An 18,655-nucleotide genomic window follows, 5' to 3' on the forward strand; every position below is an offset into this window, starting at 1 on the left:
TACTTATTTAATAAATCAGTTCCGTTTACCTCCACTCTCTAGTCAGTGCATTTTTTATTGTTGATGGTATGCTAGTTTAATAATGTTGCAGGTTGGGCAAAAATATGCCATGTATTGCCATGATCTGAATAAAAAAATACACTTCTTGATCTACTTCACTGTGTGCTTTCGTTTAACATTACAACAGATTTTACCACTTTTTCAAGTATTTTGCACGTATATCACTTGTCGATCATAGGAATATGATGACCAGGCCCCCCAGCAATCCTCAGAATGAGGGGCCAAAATGCCAGTATAGTTGCTGCAGCACCTTGAGGGTATGTGTGCATGTGGAGTATATGCTGTGGATTCGCACATGAAAAATCCACAGCATATTACAGTACCAGCAAGGCGGAGGGATTTTAGAAAACTTCATTCACACTCTGGAAAAATCTGCTGCGAAAAATGTATATAAATTGACCTGCAGTGCAGATCTCAAACCAGGCATCCTCAAACTGCGGCCCTCCAGCCGTTGCAAAACTACAACTCCCAGCATGCCCGAACAGCCTACACATATCAGCCTACAGCAGGGCATTGTGGGAGTTGTAGTTTTACAACAGCTGGAGAGCTGCAGTTTGAGGATACCTGTCTTAAACTCTGTAGTAGAGATCAGTGAATCGATGTGTTCAAATACTTCTTGAGTAGCGGAAGACTGTTCCTGCTGCTCAAGAAGCTCCCTCTTGATGGACAGGGCTGGACGTCTCACCTGGACCTGTCAACCTGCAGCATTACTCGGAGGCTCTGCTGCTTCTACCGGAGCAGTGCAAATGCCAACTGTGCATAAACTGCTACACTTCCAAGCACATGGATAGTCAGCATCTGTGCGGCTGTGGCAGCAGCACCCCCTTTGCGCATGCGCTGCTACTCAGGACAAAGGTACAGGGCCCAGGAGAGATGTTAATCAAAGGGGAGTCTGTTTTGATGAATGAATCGATTTGCTCATCTCTCCTCTGTAGCATGTCGTGTTATCTTGTGCAATGCAAAGTATAAAACCTGCAGCAAAACAGGAGTTTTTCCATTATGAATTCTGCACCTGTGGAATTCTGGAAAAACACCTCCGATTTTCTTCTATGAAAAATCTGCAGCAGCCTCATCCTATGTGAACATAACCTTACAGTTTTCCTGCACAGCAGCACTCAGCAACGCTCCAATCCCTAGGGAAAGTACACCGTAACATTATGTAATAAAATAACCGCTCTAATGCATAAAGTAGTTTCATCTGGCAATTCACCCCCTACGTGCAGACAATTATGGACATTACTGTGCCTCTGCTCCATCCTATACTGTTTTACAGCAAAAAAATGCTGAGCGTATTCCATTAATCGATCTCTATGGAGAGTGAGGGATTATAAGAGCCTGCTGTAATATACTGGGAGAGATATATGCTCTTTATAGAAATCTATCATCCCTTACAGTGAATAATTTCCAAGCAAACCGTTGTCTGTCTGGGCCCAAAAAATTACATTTCTAGAAGGGAAGCCACAGCCTTTAACAGTAGCTAATCTTAAATGGGTTCTGCACTTTGTTTTTACTGATGATCTATCCTCTGGGATGTCGGGAATCACTTGGACAAAAACTACTGCCAGCCGCAGATGTAAAACTAGCCTTCTTTTATAGTTCTTAAAGGGGTTCTGCACTTTGTTTTAACTGATGATCTATCCTCTGGATAGATCATCAGCTTCTGATCGGCAGGGGGCTGACACCCAGGACCCCCGCCGATCAGCTGTTTGAGAAGGCAGTGGCGCTCCAGCAGCGCCGCGGCCTTCTCACTGTTTACCGCCGACCCACTGACGTCACAACTAGTATCAACTAGCGTGGGCGGGGCTAAGCTCTGTTCACTTGAATGGAGCTTAGCCCCGCCCATGCTAGTTTATACTAGTCGTGACGTCAGTGGGACGGCGGTAAACAGTGAGAAGGCCGCGGCGCTGCTGGAGAGCCACTGCCTTCTCAAAAAGCTGATCGGCGGGGGTCCCGGGTGTCGGACCCCCGCCGATCAGAAGCGGATAGATCATCAGTAAGAACTATAAAAGAAGGCTAGTTTCACATCTGCGGCTGGCAGTAGTTTTTGCCTGATCTGGATAACTCCGGTAGGCTTTAGGAAAGGACAGCCGCAGACGTGAAACTAGCCATAGCCAGGGGCGGATTGACCATAGAACTTACAGGGAAATTTCCAAGTGGGCTGATATCCAGGGGGCCGCCTGGGCCCTCCTTACGGCTGGCCAGTGGAAGTTTTTGGAGATGTACCGTATTTTGTGCTGCTAGCAGTATTTTGTGATTGACTGTGGTATTTGGCTCTGTTGGGGCGGTATAATGTGCCACAATATAGTATTGCTCTCCTTGCCTTCCATCAATTTGGACCCGCCTACAAAACGGGGCTGCTTTTAGTATTCTTTCCCAGTCCGCCCCTGGCCATAGCTGAACACTATACATTCCCAGAAGACATTCTGAAATTATTAGCACAATAAGTCTTGGAATAATATGTCACAGACTATGAATAAATCAAACAATGTAATCAGGTTTATTAACCAGTAAAATGAAAACAATATATTTAACTTAATTAACATATATAATCTCTAAAATGGTCTTGATTACAATACAACCCCACAATCAGCAGGTTCTGTCCCCAAATATTACTAGATCTAGGCAATGTAGGCAACTTGCCTAGAGGACCTATAGAACCTGAACTACACCCCTCATCTTAGGGCCAGCATTGTCTGTACATTAACACTTTCTTATTGGTACAACTAAGCCGCCCTGCTGGTGATGTGTTCTCTATACAGGAATTTAAAGGGAACATGTCACTAGCATGTAGGTTCCCAAACCACTAACCATGTGTTATCCAGGACTTTGACAAGTTCACAATGAAAGTCTTCTATATTCTGAAAACAGATAGGACACAAGACAACACCAATAAAACAAATCAGTTGCATCTACCGGATGGATATGTGCAGGAGATGTGGCATATCTGTGGGGTGGGCACAGCAAATATTCTTTCTCTACAGACTACAGCTCTTCACCTCCAAGGGACTTCCACAGCCTGGCTGAAACAGGCCAAACACTGATAAAATAGGCGATATTCTAGAGCACTGTGTAAATAAAAACCTTTATTTGAACAATAAAACATGCACTGTAATGTACACAGTGTGACACATTTCGCCGGCGAACCACCGACTTCATCAGGCACATCGTGCAGCGCTCAGGATTATCACCTATTTTCTCAGTATTTAAAGGGGGTGTTCACAAACTACTTTTCACTCTAAAGTTTATTTTCACCAAATACTCTAGCTTCCATTCCTACTTGGATTGTTTTTTTTTTTTTTAAATGTACCTCACTTGCAGTTTTCTCTTTCCCCCCAGGCTTGCATCCTACTTTCTGGTTTGTCAATGTGATTGCTGTCCCATCATGCCTTAGGGCAGTGAGATGTGTCCTCACATCAGCAGGACATGTGACACTAACCGTTCCACATATTCAAAATGCTCAACTGCATTTATACCAGATGCAACGTGTGCTAATGTCCATCATTATGTCAATCTATTGTCCGTCTGTCCATCCATCCCTGACCCTGCATATAGAGGAGTGGTTATTGCAGGGAAGGAAAAGAAGTGCTGTGAGCATGTGCGTCCTGTATTACAAGGCTCCACTACAGGACGTAACCAACAGCAACTGAAATCAAAACTGATAGGCTAATAACTTTAGAATAAAGGTATTTAGGGAAAATGAAATAACAGTGATATATCTGATAGGACAGTGATATATCTGTTGGGTGGGGTACATTTATATTAGTGACACAACCCCTCTAATCTTCTATATTCTGGCAGATTCACCTTAACACAGAAAAAGAACTTTGAACGCTGTAATCAAATGTCTGGAAGGCGTCATAGGGTCAAGCCGCTCTCCAGAGTAGTCAGTGGCTTGAGTGATGTCCCACATACCAGGTACCTCATCACAAGCCACCTCCAGCAGCACCTGAGGCATGTGCAGATGAAGCTGAGGTCAGTACAGTGCCAGATTCCAGGAGAAATGGCTTGTAATAATATATCCCAACTTGAGGGATGTCAGTCACATAAGGAGTGGGACTGGCCAAAACGACTTCACCTTCATGACTCCTTACTGGGATTTGAATACACTGTTACACATTCTTTTTCTCAGTTATACCAAATCTGCCAGAATATACAGTAGAACAGCATGCACGGCTGTTCTTGTAACGTCCATAGAAGTGAAATGAGAATTCAGGGAGTTGTAGTTTCAGAACAGCTGGAGTGTCGGAAGTTGCCGATTCCTAATATAGAAGCTTATCATTGTGAACTGGCCTAGATAACAGGAGGGTGGTGGTTTGGTGGTCTAAATGCTTACGACACATTCCCTTTAAAAGTTCACCAAATGGCACCATGCCCCTGTGCGAATCCAATTATTTTAATGGCCTGGAATCACTGACCCTTGGGCTGAAGACTCACCAGAAGGATTTATATTTTTTTAAATATGGCAATGCCAAATCCATACTAGTATGTCAACAGATGCAAACAATGCAGACTGATAGGGTTAATGGAATGTGGTCCCACAGGGTTTTCTAGAATCGCAGGGCGGATGGTCCCATTAAAGTACTATCAACTAAGGAAAACCTTAGATTCACAATCCGTTCCATCTGAGGTTGCATGCAGAGGCCATTATTAAACTTTCTTTAATAAATATACATCTAGCTTTCATTTCCAAAATAATCTTGAATATTCAGAGAGAGCACTACGTACTGGGGCCACCTATATTACCTGGAGGTCCAGCTTGTAACCTGCAGGGTCTTCTATTTCAATGACTGTGCAACAACTACCAAAATGACTTGATTGTGAAGATGCCTTACGATGCAGTGCAGAGTCTCTTGGGCAGAACGTAGCTATGGATCAGCTCCTGCCGCCACCACAGACCGACCTCAACATTCTTTGGCGGAAACAATCCTCTGAAGAATTTGGAATAAACATTTCACTAAATATACAGAACAAGAACATCCTCCTCATTCTCCAGGTACATCAAGCACTGTATGGAGTTCATCCCAGGTCTGTAGCTTCTCAAGCACTCTGTGATGAAGCTGCACTGTTTCACAGTAATTGACAGGCGACACACGAGAAGGCATTAGTTCAGAAAAATAGTTTCTAAGTATCACATAGAATATCTTTATCGATTGCACACGGCACCTTAAAGAGAGTTTCTTTCAGAGTGAAGGTAGGAGAAATTTTGATGCCTCTAGATCTTCGCAGTACAGAAAATGGCTTCTGTCCTCAATCAAAGGATGCCACCTTAATTGCGGGCCGCTATCACAACAGAAAGGGCTACACCTCCTATTGCTATGGCTGTAGCGCCGAAAAGCCACTTCCAGGAAATAGACTGTGGGAAAGAAAACAATTATTTCAGTATATCTGATGACAAATGTTTTCTCTGCTCATACAGCAGCCAAATTACAATCATAAGTCTAAAAATGTAAAAAAAAAAAATGGATTTTACCACAAACAGTAACGTCCTTTTAATCCAACAACATAATAAATGCTAGATTATAAAATGGTAACCGAAAAGTACATACAACATTCGTAGGGTTAGAGAACCTTCAGAAGAAAGGCCAAATTAAAATGTAAAAAAAAAGGACAGGAATCTATGCTGCTACCATTCAAACACTAAGCATATGTGTAACACAGCGGCATAAAGCCTGACCCTTGTGTCCTGCCACAGATTCCAATCAGTGGGGCTAATCCATGTGTGGCCACCTGTCAAAAAGGGTCCTGTCACCCTTTTCCACCACAAGACGGATTTTAAATCCACAAGCAGAAAAGCCCACACCACAGCGCAGAAGTCCAACCAAAAATAACGGAAGGCAGATTTCAGTACGCGTGGTGATATTCTGCATGGAAAATCCACTGTATGTAAATACTATATGAGCAGTTGGATAGCAGACACATGCTTGACCTCCATGCCACAATCATATAGCTGGAGGGGATCAGGTTCTGGGTCATCTATGCTGATGACTGGGGAGATCCCAATGGGCAGACCCACACCGATCTAAGGTTTATCACCTAATCACTAGTTTGTACAAAATAACACTTTAAAGGGGTTGTGCACCTGTCAGAGAAGTATACTAACCTGCTTCCCGGCACAGGGTCACAGCTCCTTCACTCCCCAGCCTTGGCTGCTTCTCTCTGATCCCTTGATGTAAACATCCTGTTTGGTGCCACTGCCGCCAATCGCTGGCCGCAGCAGTGACCAGCTCTTCTTGCATCACAGGACCATTTGACATGGCACAAAGGGAGCAGGTCAGTAATTGGAGGCAGTGGTCACATGACCCATGTCAAACAGGATGTTGATGCGGGCACACCCAGGAGCTGCAGAGCAGGTGGCGAAGTGATGGAGCCACAACCCAGCAGAGGGACCATGTAAGTATGACCACCATCGCAGGTCCAGACACTCTGGAAGATCTGAAAAATGGTGGACAATCCCTTTTAAATTCCACATGATACAGCAGTTCGGTAACCAGTGCCCTCTACATTATTGGACACAGAATGAAAGAAACTTGCACTGTACGTGATTGTTTAGACCCTTTCACATGTCACTGTAGTTCCTGTGTCATCCTTCTGCACACACTCACCATCCTCCACCATAGGGATATGGATTTTATAATGTTAAACATGCTGGATCTAACAATGGATCCCTGCTGGTTGGATAGCCTTAGGATGCAATATTACCGCATTGTGTAATATCTGGACAAAGTTCTGTGCAGAAAATAATAATTTAGGACTGGTGTATGATTCCTCTATGAAGCCACCAGCAATGGAAGATCTATGACAGTCAAACACCATTCCTGCACATCCTATGGATTCTACACTAGGAACATAAGATTAGATTCCAGGGCTGAGTAATTAGGGAATAAAAACCATACAAGCATTCATAATCTGCTGAAAACTACCAATAGCTAAAGTGTGCATCTGTAAATTGTGTAGTATGCTATGGAAAATGTTTCATTGCCACTATAAATGTATTCACAACCAAGAATTTTCTCTGCTTTGGATTACGTGTGTGTGTTATTCTGGCTGAGATAAACTATATAATCTATATTGAGTCGTGTGTGGCCATATATTTGGTACAACCCCTTTGATGAAGCACAATCACTATGCTGGCCCATTAGAAAGGTTGATGATGTAAATTGTCATGAAGGGTTAACTTTTTATCAGTGACTTATGTGTGGACAGGAAGTCAGTTTCTCTGACTTCCTGTCCACACCACACATCAGTTGGAGAGTCAGTGTGTGAGTCACATGACACAGCTTAGAACCAGAAGGGTGTGGATAACTCACAAATACAGGCATCTGGGTAAGAGAGAGAATACAAGCTACTACTTACCAATTGTTGCCTAAGCAGATATTCACTGGGAAGTATATAGCCACATAATTTAGCACATCTATGCACATTAGTTGTTAAAGTTATTAAAGAGGACCTTTCATGTTTTTTTTATTGAGATAAATACCTTTATTTGCTGGGTACCCACGGCTGATGCTGCCACCCTGCCTGATTTTTTAAATTTCGCTCCTGCGTCCCGCTGTGTCCCCCTATTCTTTAAAGGTTCACTGCTGCAATTAGATATTAAAGGGAACCTGTCATCAACTTTCTGCTGATCTCACTGATGGCAGTATAAAGTAGTGATAGAAATGCTGAATCCAGCAGTGTGTCGCTCATCAGGTAAAAGTAAGTGATTGCTGAGAACCAGCAGCATAATCATTGCAGCCCAGGCCTTGAGAAGAGTCAAATCTCCCTGAGAAGAGTCCTGGTTATTCCTAATCTCCTGCTGATGGTTGGCAGTTCTCTCCTAGAGAGAAAGGGAGAAAACTAGGTAGAAGCCTGTCAGTCATCAGCAGGTGGGCAGGAATCATAAATAGCCAGGACTCTTCTCAGGTGGCCGTGACTCTTTTCCAGGCCCAGTCGGCAATCATTGTGATGTTGGTTCTCGGCAACCACTCACTTTTAAATGACAGACCGCTGAAATCAACTCACCTGTCTCTACTTTATTCTGCCGTTAGTATGGGCAGCATAAAGTTGATGACAGGTTCCCTTTAAAGGGGGGTAGTCCAAGATTTGGGATTCTGGCAGTTTGACACTCCGCATACCTGCCAATCAGCAGTTTTGGGGTAGCTCCAGCACCAGAAATGCACAGCCCCATTGTGCACTGGATGGAGCTGTGTAGTTCAATGCTGCGGCTACTGAAGAATAGCTGATCTGTGGGGGTGCTGGATCCCTGCCAATCTGATATTGATCTCCTATCTTAAGGATAGGCTATCAATAGTAAAATCCAGGACTACCTCTTTAGTATACACCTCCATGCAGCAGTGAACTTTTTTTTTAGCCTTTTTTGTGCATGCTTCCAAAATGATTCACATTAAAAAAATGTGAGTGGGAGTGCACACCTCTGCTTGCCTGCACTTCTACACATGGAAAGACTGGACATTTCCTTAGTTACAAAGCTCATGCCTCATATTGCCTGGTATGTACACATTTGGCAGATAATGGAGAAGAACTATAGATCCTTTCCTGCATACAGTACATGACACAGAAGACAGCTCGGCCCAAAACAAACAGTACTTCATCTTAGAGTTAACAAAAATCAAGTGCTGTGATAGATGTGTGCAAATTAAGAAATAACTGGTGCACTGACAGAAATATGACTGGGTCACATATCAACCAAAATAAAATGACAGAACTATGGCAGCATAACCATAATGTATCCTTAGCGGGCGACTTCATAAAATCCAACCAGGTTCATTCACTTGTTCTGCCCGACCAGTGCACTCACTAGATGGAAGTGACTAACAGCCTAGCGCCTCAGTGGAGGCCTGCAAACACTTAATACCTGTCCACATGTATTAGGTGGGAGAAGCCCTTAAAGGGTGCCTCTGGGTACTGGATTAACGTTGCCCCACCAGTTCTGCAGGTCATGGGTCTCTCTGAGTCAACATCCTGTTTTACGCAGGTCACGTCACTGCTGCAACCAATGACTGGCCACAGCGGTGTCTCCCATGCATCACGTGACTCAGCGACTTGACGCATAGGTGACACATCACCACTGCAGCGGGACCGCAACAAACAGGATGTTGACCGGGGGAGAGTCAGGACCTGCAGATCTGGCAGGGAATTGACCGAGCTGGAACCCAGAGACAGAGGAAGACTCATGGGGAAATATGCTACATAATTGTTAAATCATTAATATAATGTATTTACTAAAGTACACATGTAAGGTTTCAAAAGCTGGACCTGCAGTGTTCATACTTAAAAGGGAGCCTGTCAAGAGATTCTCTATAATTGTGCCAGGCAGTTTGTTGACCACGTGGAACATTTTTAAAACTATTCTCTCTCTAAAATGCTGAAATATTTCACAGTAAACCACTCCTTCCTTTAATGGGGGTGAATGAATCGCTTCCTTGGTTCCCATTAATTTAAATAGTTTTCTCTGATGAGAGCAGTGCCTAGAACAGACATCATTAAGCAGGGTTGCTCATTACCCAAGAAGACTTTCGGGTGGGCTTGCTGGTGGAAGTGCTCACATTTCCCAGCATCTTCTTGTACATGGCAGTTTCTACGTTCTTCTGGTCTGCATGTTTCTTCACCAACTTGGAAAGCTCGGCGTGGATTGTCTGGAAGAAATACATACATGAAACATCCCCACTGCCCAGTAAGGATGTATTAACACATGAAAAAAAACTAAAAAGTTCTGCACAGCTCACCCTAAATTTGCGTAGTCCAGACACTTCCGTAATGTGAAGGGAAGGCAGCACGGATGAATCCCCCGGATCTGGGGTCACGAGAGACTTCAGTGACAAATTTTCAATGGATCCAGCGCCTTGGAATTTAGGATAAAATGCAACTTTATTTACATGATTAAAAAAACTCCATGTAAATAAAAGTTACGTTTTATCCTAAATTCCAAGGCACAGTATCCATAGAAAATTTGTCACTGATGTATTCACACATGCCGATGTGTGTGTTTGTGTTTTATGAGGAATCCCCACATGGCTACAGGTGATATACAGGTATACATTAACAGCATCATCATTGTAATACCATTAGCAATTCTTCCAGTGCCACTATTAATAATAGTGCCCGTCAGGTACTTCCCTTCACATAGCCATATAGGATTATAGGGGTTAGGGCTCATGCACACAACCATTGGCCGTTTTGCGATCTGCAAATTGTGGATCCGCAGAACATGGATAATGGCCATGTGTATTACACATTTTGTGGAATGGAAGGGCTGACCCCTAATAGAATGGTCTTATTCTTGTTCCTAATGCGGACAATAAATAGGACAACAATTTTTTTGGGGGGGCGGAACGGTCATGCGGACACGGAATGCACAAGTAGTAATTTCCATTTTTTCAGCCCCATTGAAGTGAATGGTTCCGCATACGAGCCGCAAAAGAAAGAGCAGACACAGAAAAAAAAATATATATATGTTCATGCAAATCAGCCCTAAGAGATTGAAATTTCCCATAGCCATAGAATTAAATTATGAGCTGCTACAAATAAATATTCTTCTACTTTGAAATGATCTATATATATTATTACATTCATCTTCGCTATCCTTACAAGATATTGTGCTTGGTTTACCAATGAATGTAATGGTGACAGACTGAATTAAAATACCTTATTAGTTGGCTCTAATTTCAATGCTTCTCTTAGGATGGCTATAGCCTCTGTGTATTCTCCTTGCTGGGCCAGGACCTGCAGATAAAGAAATGGATGATAAAGCCTTAGTACACATATACTGCTCCTCAGTTAACTTGGATATAGAGATATATATATATATATATATATATATATATATATATATATTAGTGTAGAAGGCTAGCTACATAAACATAGTCTATAGCACTGCAAAATTTAAACATATACAAATGTTGGCAATTTCTAACCTATTCACACCTTTGCACCCCTCTGCAGTAATACTAAATAATAAGTCAGCATAATCCTGGTGATTTACTGCCTCATATGCCCCTGTCAGTAGTGACCATTGCATATGTAGGATTAGACAGAGAGGCCTCCTTCTGCCCACTGATCAGAGCCCTGGCTGCAAAATTGCAGGCCTTTGTCCCATTGCTGTAATATCTTGCATCCAGTGACCTAGGAATGCCTCTACCCACCCTACAGATAATATGACTGCTGATGAAGGTCCACCGTGACTGAAACGTCCAGTCAGAAATATTCTGCTATTGATATGTACCACTAGGAAAATGGATGATGCAGATAATATGAAATAAAGCTATACTTTAATTGCAAAATGTTCAACCTGAGTGCCTCAATACTTTATTACTTGGATGACGGCCTAACAGCCCATGATTGGCACCAGGGACATCTTTGAATTGAGTGCACTTTACTAGTTTGTCCCATTGCTATGACAGCCTGGGACCTCATAGCACCCAGCGCTATCATATTGAGCTGCCTGTAAGCCATGTCTGGGGCACGACAGACCACCAGTAAAAATCCCATAGACTGCAATAGTATTGTATTTCAGTCTATGGTACAAGCAATCAGAAGATTGCATTTAAAAGTCCCCTAAAAGAACTAAAAATGACTGTGAAAAAAAATAAAGTTTTAAAAATATATATTTAAAAAAAGAAAACCTACAAAAGTATTAATTTCCAATTTTACATATAAAAATAAACATAATAGTCAATGACAGGTCCGAAGATGTCCTATTAAAATATATAAATGTTTTTCCTGTGTAGTGAATTGTAGTGTAGTGAATATTCCACAATTTTTTGGTCATCTTTCTCCTTCCAGAAAATTGAATGAAAAGTGATTAAAAAGCCACAGGTACCCCAAAATAGTAGCAATAAAAACTAGAGCTCGGTGTGAATTCTGTGTGAATGGAAAAGTATAAAAGTTATGGGTCTTGGAAGAAGGGGCGGAAAAAACTGAAATTGGCGGGCCCTTAAGGTGTTAATAAATGGGCATTTTTAGGTTTATCGATGAAAACCTTCAAGTTTTAAAACTGAATACTTCCAATTAAAATATTATACCTGAACTCTGAGGTATACACTACAAAAACCTTTGAAAAAAGCTAAATAGGACAGAAACGTGGGTTCTGTCTGTGCTAGGGAGACATCTAGTGGAACTTTTAAGAAATGCAGAAACACAACAAATATAACCTTGCAAAAGCATTCACCCCTTGACTTATTTCGTACTTTGGTGCCTCAAAACCTGGAATGAACATGGATTGTTTGAGAATTTGCATCATTTAATTTACAGAACATGACCATGTAATTTACAGAACAGCCCATGAAGATTTTTTATATTTTTTTTTTTTTATTGTCAAGCAAACAACAAATAGGACAAAATAACAGTCAATGTGCATAACTATTCACCCCCGTTAAGTCACCTTTTGCGGCAATCACAGCTCCAAGTCGCTTACCACATCTTACCACTGGGATTTTTGCCCATTCCTCCTTGCAAAACTGCTCCAGCTCCTTGAAGTTGGATGGTTAGCACTTGTGAACAGCAATCTTTAAAAGGGAACCTGTCATCAACTTAATGCTGACCCCACTAAGAGCAGTATAAAGTAGTGACAGAAATGCTGATTTCAGTGGTGTGTCGCTCATCAGCTAAAAGTAAGTGGTTACTGAGAACCAGCATTATAATCATTGCAGCCCAGGCCTTGAGAAGAGTCAAATCTACCTGAGAAGAGTCCTGGTTATTCATAATCTCCTGCACTCACCCATCTGCTGATGGTTGGCAGTTCTCTACTAGAGAGAAAGGGAGAAAACTAGGTAGAAGACTGTCAGTCATCAGCAGGAGAGCAGGAATTCATGAATAACCATGACTCTTCTCAGGTGTCTGGGACTCTTTTCCAGGCCCAGTCTGCAATGATTGTGATGTTGGTTCTCGGCAACCACTTACTTTTAACTTATAAATGACAGACCGCTGAAAATCAATTCATTGGTCTCTAATTTATTCTGCCGTTAGTATCTGAGGCATAAAGTTGATGACAGGTTCTCTTTAAGTCTGACCACAGATTTTCTATTGGATTGAGATCTGGGCTTTGACTAGGCCATTCCAACACATTTACATGTTTCCACTTAAACCACTCAAGTGTTGCTTTCGCAGTGTGTTTGGGGTCATTGTCCTGCTGGAAGGTGAACCTCCGTCCCAGCCTCAGATCACGCACAGAGTGGTACAGGTTTTGCTCCAGAATATCCCTGTATTTAGCACCATCCATCTTTCCCTCAACTCTGACCAGTTTCCCAGTCCCGGCTGCTGAAAAACATCCCCACAGCATGATGCTGCCACCACCATGTTTCATTGGGATGGTGCTCTTTGGGTGATGTGATGTATTCGGTTTGCGCCAGACATAGTGTTTTCTTTGATGGCTGAAAAGTTACATTTTAGTCTCATCAGACCAGAGCACCTTCCTCCATACATTTTGGGATTCTCCCACATGCCTTCCACAAACTCACAACGTGCCTTTTTGTTCTTAGCTGAAAGTGATGGCTTTCTTCTGGCCACTCTGCAATAAAACCCAATTCTATGGAGCGTACAGCTTATTGTCGTCCTATGTACAGATATTACAGTCTCTGCTGTGGAACTCTGTAGCTCCTCCAGGGTTACCTTAGCTCTCTGTGCTGCCTCTCTGATTAATGCCCTCCTTGCCCGGTCCGTGAGTTTTGGTGGGCGGCCATCTCTTGGCAGGTTTGCTGTTGTGCCATGTTCTTTCCATTTAGTTGAGATCAATTTTACGGTGCTCCTGGGGATTACCAAAGATTTGGATATTTTTTTTATAACCTAACCCTGACTTGTACTTCTCAACAACATTGTCCCTTACTTGTTTGGAGAGTTCCTTGGTCTTCATGGCAGTGTTTGGTTAGTGATGCCTCTTAGATGTTGCAGCATCTGGGGCCTTTCAAAAAAGGTGTGTATATGTAATGACAGATTATGTGACACTTAGATTGCACACAGGTAGACATCATTTCACTAATTATGTGACTTCTGAAGGTAATTAGTTGCACCAGAGCTTTTTATGGGCTTCCTAACAAAGGGGGTGAATAAATAGGCACATAACAATTTTCTGTTTTCTATTTCTAAACAATAGTTTTTTTTTATTTATATAATTTTTCTTATTTCACTTCACCAACTTAGAATATTGTGTTCTGATCCATCACACAAAATTCAGATTAACAAAACATTGAACTTAAGGCTGTAATGTAACAAAATAGGAAAAAAGTCAAGGGGGGTGAATATTTTTGCAATGCACTGGATGTGTTGTTTGGGGCACATCCTGTCCCACAAACTGAATCCATACAATGTCATATTGTCCTCAAAATCCCCCAGTAGCGCAAGTCAGTATGTGAGCTGGTAAAAAGCAATATTATATCAGCATAAAAAATAAATAAAGGGTACTTCACTGCTGCACTCCTAGCAGGGATCAGAGTGGCAGGGGAACAGAAGGACGTTTAAAAAGAAAAGTTTTTTTTTCCCTTTAAATTATATTATCTCCTGCTCTGTGCTCCTAGTACAACAACATATAGAATACAATCCATTACTGTTACGCTGGAAAGCAAGGGCAAATCAATAGAAATGGTAGATTATCTGATGGTCAGTCTCAACTTCAGGATAAAGTGAAGTAAGATCTCCTGAATTTCTTTTACCTTTCCCTTCCTGAACAAGGCCTTAATATTTTCTGGCTGCTGCTCCAGCACCATGTTACAGGACTTCAGGGCAGCCTCAAAGTGGTCTAGCTTTAGCTGTGAAGCTGCCAGGTTATTCAGACACTTCATTTTAACATCCAATAATTCCTCCTCCTCTTCAGGTGTGAAATCAACTACAAGAAAGTAATGAGGGACAAGACGACAAGAGTCATTCTGAAATGGAAGAAAAGCTTTCAAAACCATTACTTTAATAGTGATTAACTTTTCCCACAATTTTGAATAAAACTGTAAAATGTGAAAATAAGGAACTTTATAATATATCTTATCAGAGAAAAGAATTATTTCTACACTAAACAAAAATATAAACGCAACACTTTCGGTTTTGCTCCCATTTTGCATGAGCTACATACACAAAAGACCCATTACTCTAAAATATTGTTCACAAATCTGTCTAAATCTGAGTTAGTGAGCACTTCTCCTTTGACAAGATAATCCATGCCACCTCACAGGTGTGGCATATCAAGGTGCTGATTAGACAGCATGACTATTGCACTGTCAGTATCTAGTGTGGCCACCATTTGCCTCATGCAGTGCAACACATCTCCGTCGCATAGAGTTGATCAGGTTGTTGATTGTGGCCTGTGGAATGTTGGTCCACTCCTCTTCAATAGCTGTGCGAAGTTGCAAGAACTGGAACACGCTGTCGTATACACCAAATCAAGAGCATCCCAAACATGCTCAATGGGTGACAGGTCCGGTGAGTATGCTGGCCATGCAACAGGATAGGGGATAACTTCAAAGATATTTGGGGGTCTGACCACTAGAACCACCACCGGGGGTCCCATTCCCATAATCTAATGGAGGGGCAGGTTGAGCATGCGCCCTGCTGGTCTATTCATTCTCTTTGGGACTGTCAAAGATAGCAGAGTACAGCACTCAGCTATTTCCGGCGTCCCATAGAAAATGAATTTAACCTATCCCTCCTTCAGATCGGCAAAATGGAACTCTTCAGAATGGGCGCCCTGTGGATAGTGGATAACGTCCAAACTTGGCACAACCTCTTTAGCGACCGTATACCAGGTACTTAAAGTATGCAAGCTGCGAAAAAACTCCTCAGACATCACGTAAGATTTGTCAAATCAGTTGGAAACTAAGTTTTTGTCTTCATTTGTTACAATTGATTCAGGAGGTGGGTAATCTAAAATATAACGTTTAATGATAATGCAGATAAAACAAAGAAAATTCCTAGATAAAGTGTGCAATGACAAACCTTGGGATAGAAAATGTTGATAAACCCTAGGAATCACCTAGGTGTCTATCCCAAATGAAAAATACAAAGATACACTAGAATAGTGCGCGGCGGCACCAGTAACCAATTGTCCTACTGGTACCGCGGGACAGGATATGGATCGTTCACCACCGACAGTACTCCGATCGAGGCTTCTCCATATATGTAGACAGATGAAAAAGTGATGTCAGGCAGTGATACACATATGTGCAGGGTCCCTGTAAAGGCCCTATGGCTGACTGACAATGATTACCCTAATACTAGATGTAGGTAGCAGCCTGACCACAGGGCACTCGTCCTTACAAGGACGACCCCGTCCGGAACCTGTCCCTTTAAAAGAATATGCTATATGTCCCTAAAGGATCTAAAAAGAACTCCCTACACGCATGTTTCACTGCCTGAAAAAAATATAAAACAGTTCATCAGGGGAGATGAGGGAAAAAGTACTAGGGATAGGTGTTAGATAAGCCCTTAATCCCTAGAGACCAGCCTGACTAGGTACGTCGGCCAGTGATGGAGGTATAGCCAGATGGTGGACACCTCCTAGGGCGGTCTCTATAGATGAAGAGACTATGGAACATGCAGTTATACAATACAGGGAAAACTGCACCTGGGACGCCCCAGGTGCAGTTTTCCCTGAATTGTATAACTGCATGTTCCATAGTCTCTTTCAGGCAGTGAAACATGCGTGTAGGGAGTTCTTTTTAGATCCTTTAGGGACATATAGCATATTCTTTTAAAGGGACAGGTTCCGGACGGGGTCGTCCTTGTAAGGACGAGTGCCCTGTGGTCAGGCTGCTACCTACATCTAGTATTAGGGTAATTATTGTCAGTCAGCCATAGGGCCTTTACAGGGACCCTGCACATATGTGTATCACTGCCTGACATCACTTTTTCATCTGTCTACATATATGGAGAAGCCTCGATCGGAGTACTGTCGGTGGTGAACGATCCGCATCCTGTCCCGCGGTACCGGTAGGACAATTGGTTACTGGTGCCGCCGCGCACTATTCTAGTGTATCTTTGTATTTTTCATTTGGGATAGACACCTAGGTGATTCCTAGGGTTTATCAACATTTTCTATCCCAAGGTTTGTCATTGCACACTTTATCTAGGAATTTTCTTTGTTTTATCTGCATTATCATTAAACTTTATATTTTAGATTACCCACCTCCTGAATCATGCCTTTACTCTTGGAAATCTGGAGCGCAGATCTTACACTGGTTTGACCTCCCTAATCAGTACTCATAGTTTATTAATTCATTTGTTACAAACGACAAATGTGTCTTTCCTTACTTTTTCTCTTACTTTTAAGTTCGAGATTAAGGATGAGCAAAATCGACTTCGGATGGAAGATCCGAAGTCGATTCGCATAAAACTTTGTTTGAATACTGTACTGAGCGAGCGCTCCTTACAGTATTAGAATTTATTGGCTCCTATGAGCCAAAGTTATTACTTCACGAAGTCTCGTGAGTAGAGATGAGCGAACTTCTGTTTTAAGTTCGGCGTCTAAAGTTCGGGTTTGGATTAGCGGAGAATCCCGATCTGGAACCGGATATGGATTCCGACTTCCGTTGTGGTGCGTGGTAGCGGAATCAATAATGGCCGATTATTGATTCCGCTACCACGGACCACAACGGAAGTCGGAATCCATATCTGGTTCCAGATCGGGATTCTCCGCTAATCCAAACCCGAACTTTAGACGCCGAACTTAAAACAGAAGTTCGCTCATCTCTACTCGTGAGATTTCGCATAATAACCGAACCAGAGTTCGGGAAAAGATTTTTAACAGTAGAAATTAATTTTTCAAGTTATTACCCGAACTCTCATGAGACTTCGCAAAGTAATAACTTCCGCTCATCTCATCTGAGCCAATACATTCTAATACCAGTATTCAAACAAAGTGTTATGCGAATCGACTTTGGATGTTGTTTCATCCGAAGTTAATTCGCTCATCCCTATTCAAGATCACACTTTTTTTTTTAAAGCTGGTTATCTGAAGCCACTCACTTCAGGATCTCCCGAATGTATGTAAACAGCAGGTATGCAGAGAACATGTGGGTCATGTTATAGAACCTCCTCAGACTACACATACACACCTTTGGAGCTGGAGTTAACAATCTTCAGGGCGATATCATAAGAGTTTATAGCAAACACATAGTCTGCTTGCTGGTAATAGAAATTTCCACGTTCCCGCTTCTTATTAGCCAAGACCAACTTTTCCTGCCCAGTCAGGAGCTCCAAGTCTGGACCATCTTTAACATCAAGCAGAGTCACCTCAAGGACAAGGTTGGCATTGGGCAAGATATCTGGACTCCTTGAAGACAATAAAATACTTTTTTGCATATAGATAAATAATTGTATCATTATTGTTAGGCTCCCTTGAATGAGCGACATGAAACATGCCCATGTTCTGCCCCATAAACAAGTGAGTTTTGAACCCTTTAAAAGTTCAGGCCAAGCAGAGCCCGGGTAGCAAAGTGAGGGCTGCTTTAACACCTCATATCTCGTGATTTCCCAATGTCAAGGCGATAACACTGTCATTATGGTATTGTCAGCTTTCAAACAAGACCAGGACCAAATCCCTAGTCCAAGATAAGAAGAGTTAAAGCAGCCCCCCCCCCCCCCCCCCCCTTCCTTCAGCTGGCTGTGATCTCAGCCATCC

General features: G+C 42.3%; 1 protein-coding gene across 1 annotated transcript in view; it reads right to left on the reverse strand.

Annotated features, from left to right (window-relative positions):
- Positions 1–2,534: 2,534 nt before the first annotated feature.
- FKBP8 (FKBP prolyl isomerase 8) overlaps positions 2,535–18,655 on the reverse strand; it is a 46,809-nt gene continuing 30,688 nt past the window's right edge. Inside the window, exons 5-9 of the mRNA XM_044278873.1 lie at positions 18,090–18,307; positions 14,703–14,875; positions 10,705–10,782; positions 9,564–9,695; positions 2,535–5,413 (exon numbers count right to left, since the gene is read on the reverse strand). Of these exons, the coding sequence (XP_044134808.1) occupies positions 5,327–5,413; positions 9,564–9,695; positions 10,705–10,782; positions 14,703–14,875; positions 18,090–18,307 (688 nt within the window). The 3' untranslated portion in view covers positions 2,535–5,326. The remainder of the gene's footprint in view (positions 5,414–9,563; positions 9,696–10,704; positions 10,783–14,702; positions 14,876–18,089; positions 18,308–18,655) is intronic.

This window comes from Bufo gargarizans, chromosome 2 (assembly GCF_014858855.1).
Source record: "Bufo gargarizans isolate SCDJY-AF-19 chromosome 2, ASM1485885v1, whole genome shotgun sequence".
Lineage (NCBI taxonomy): Eukaryota > Metazoa > Chordata > Amphibia > Anura > Bufonidae > Bufo > Bufo gargarizans.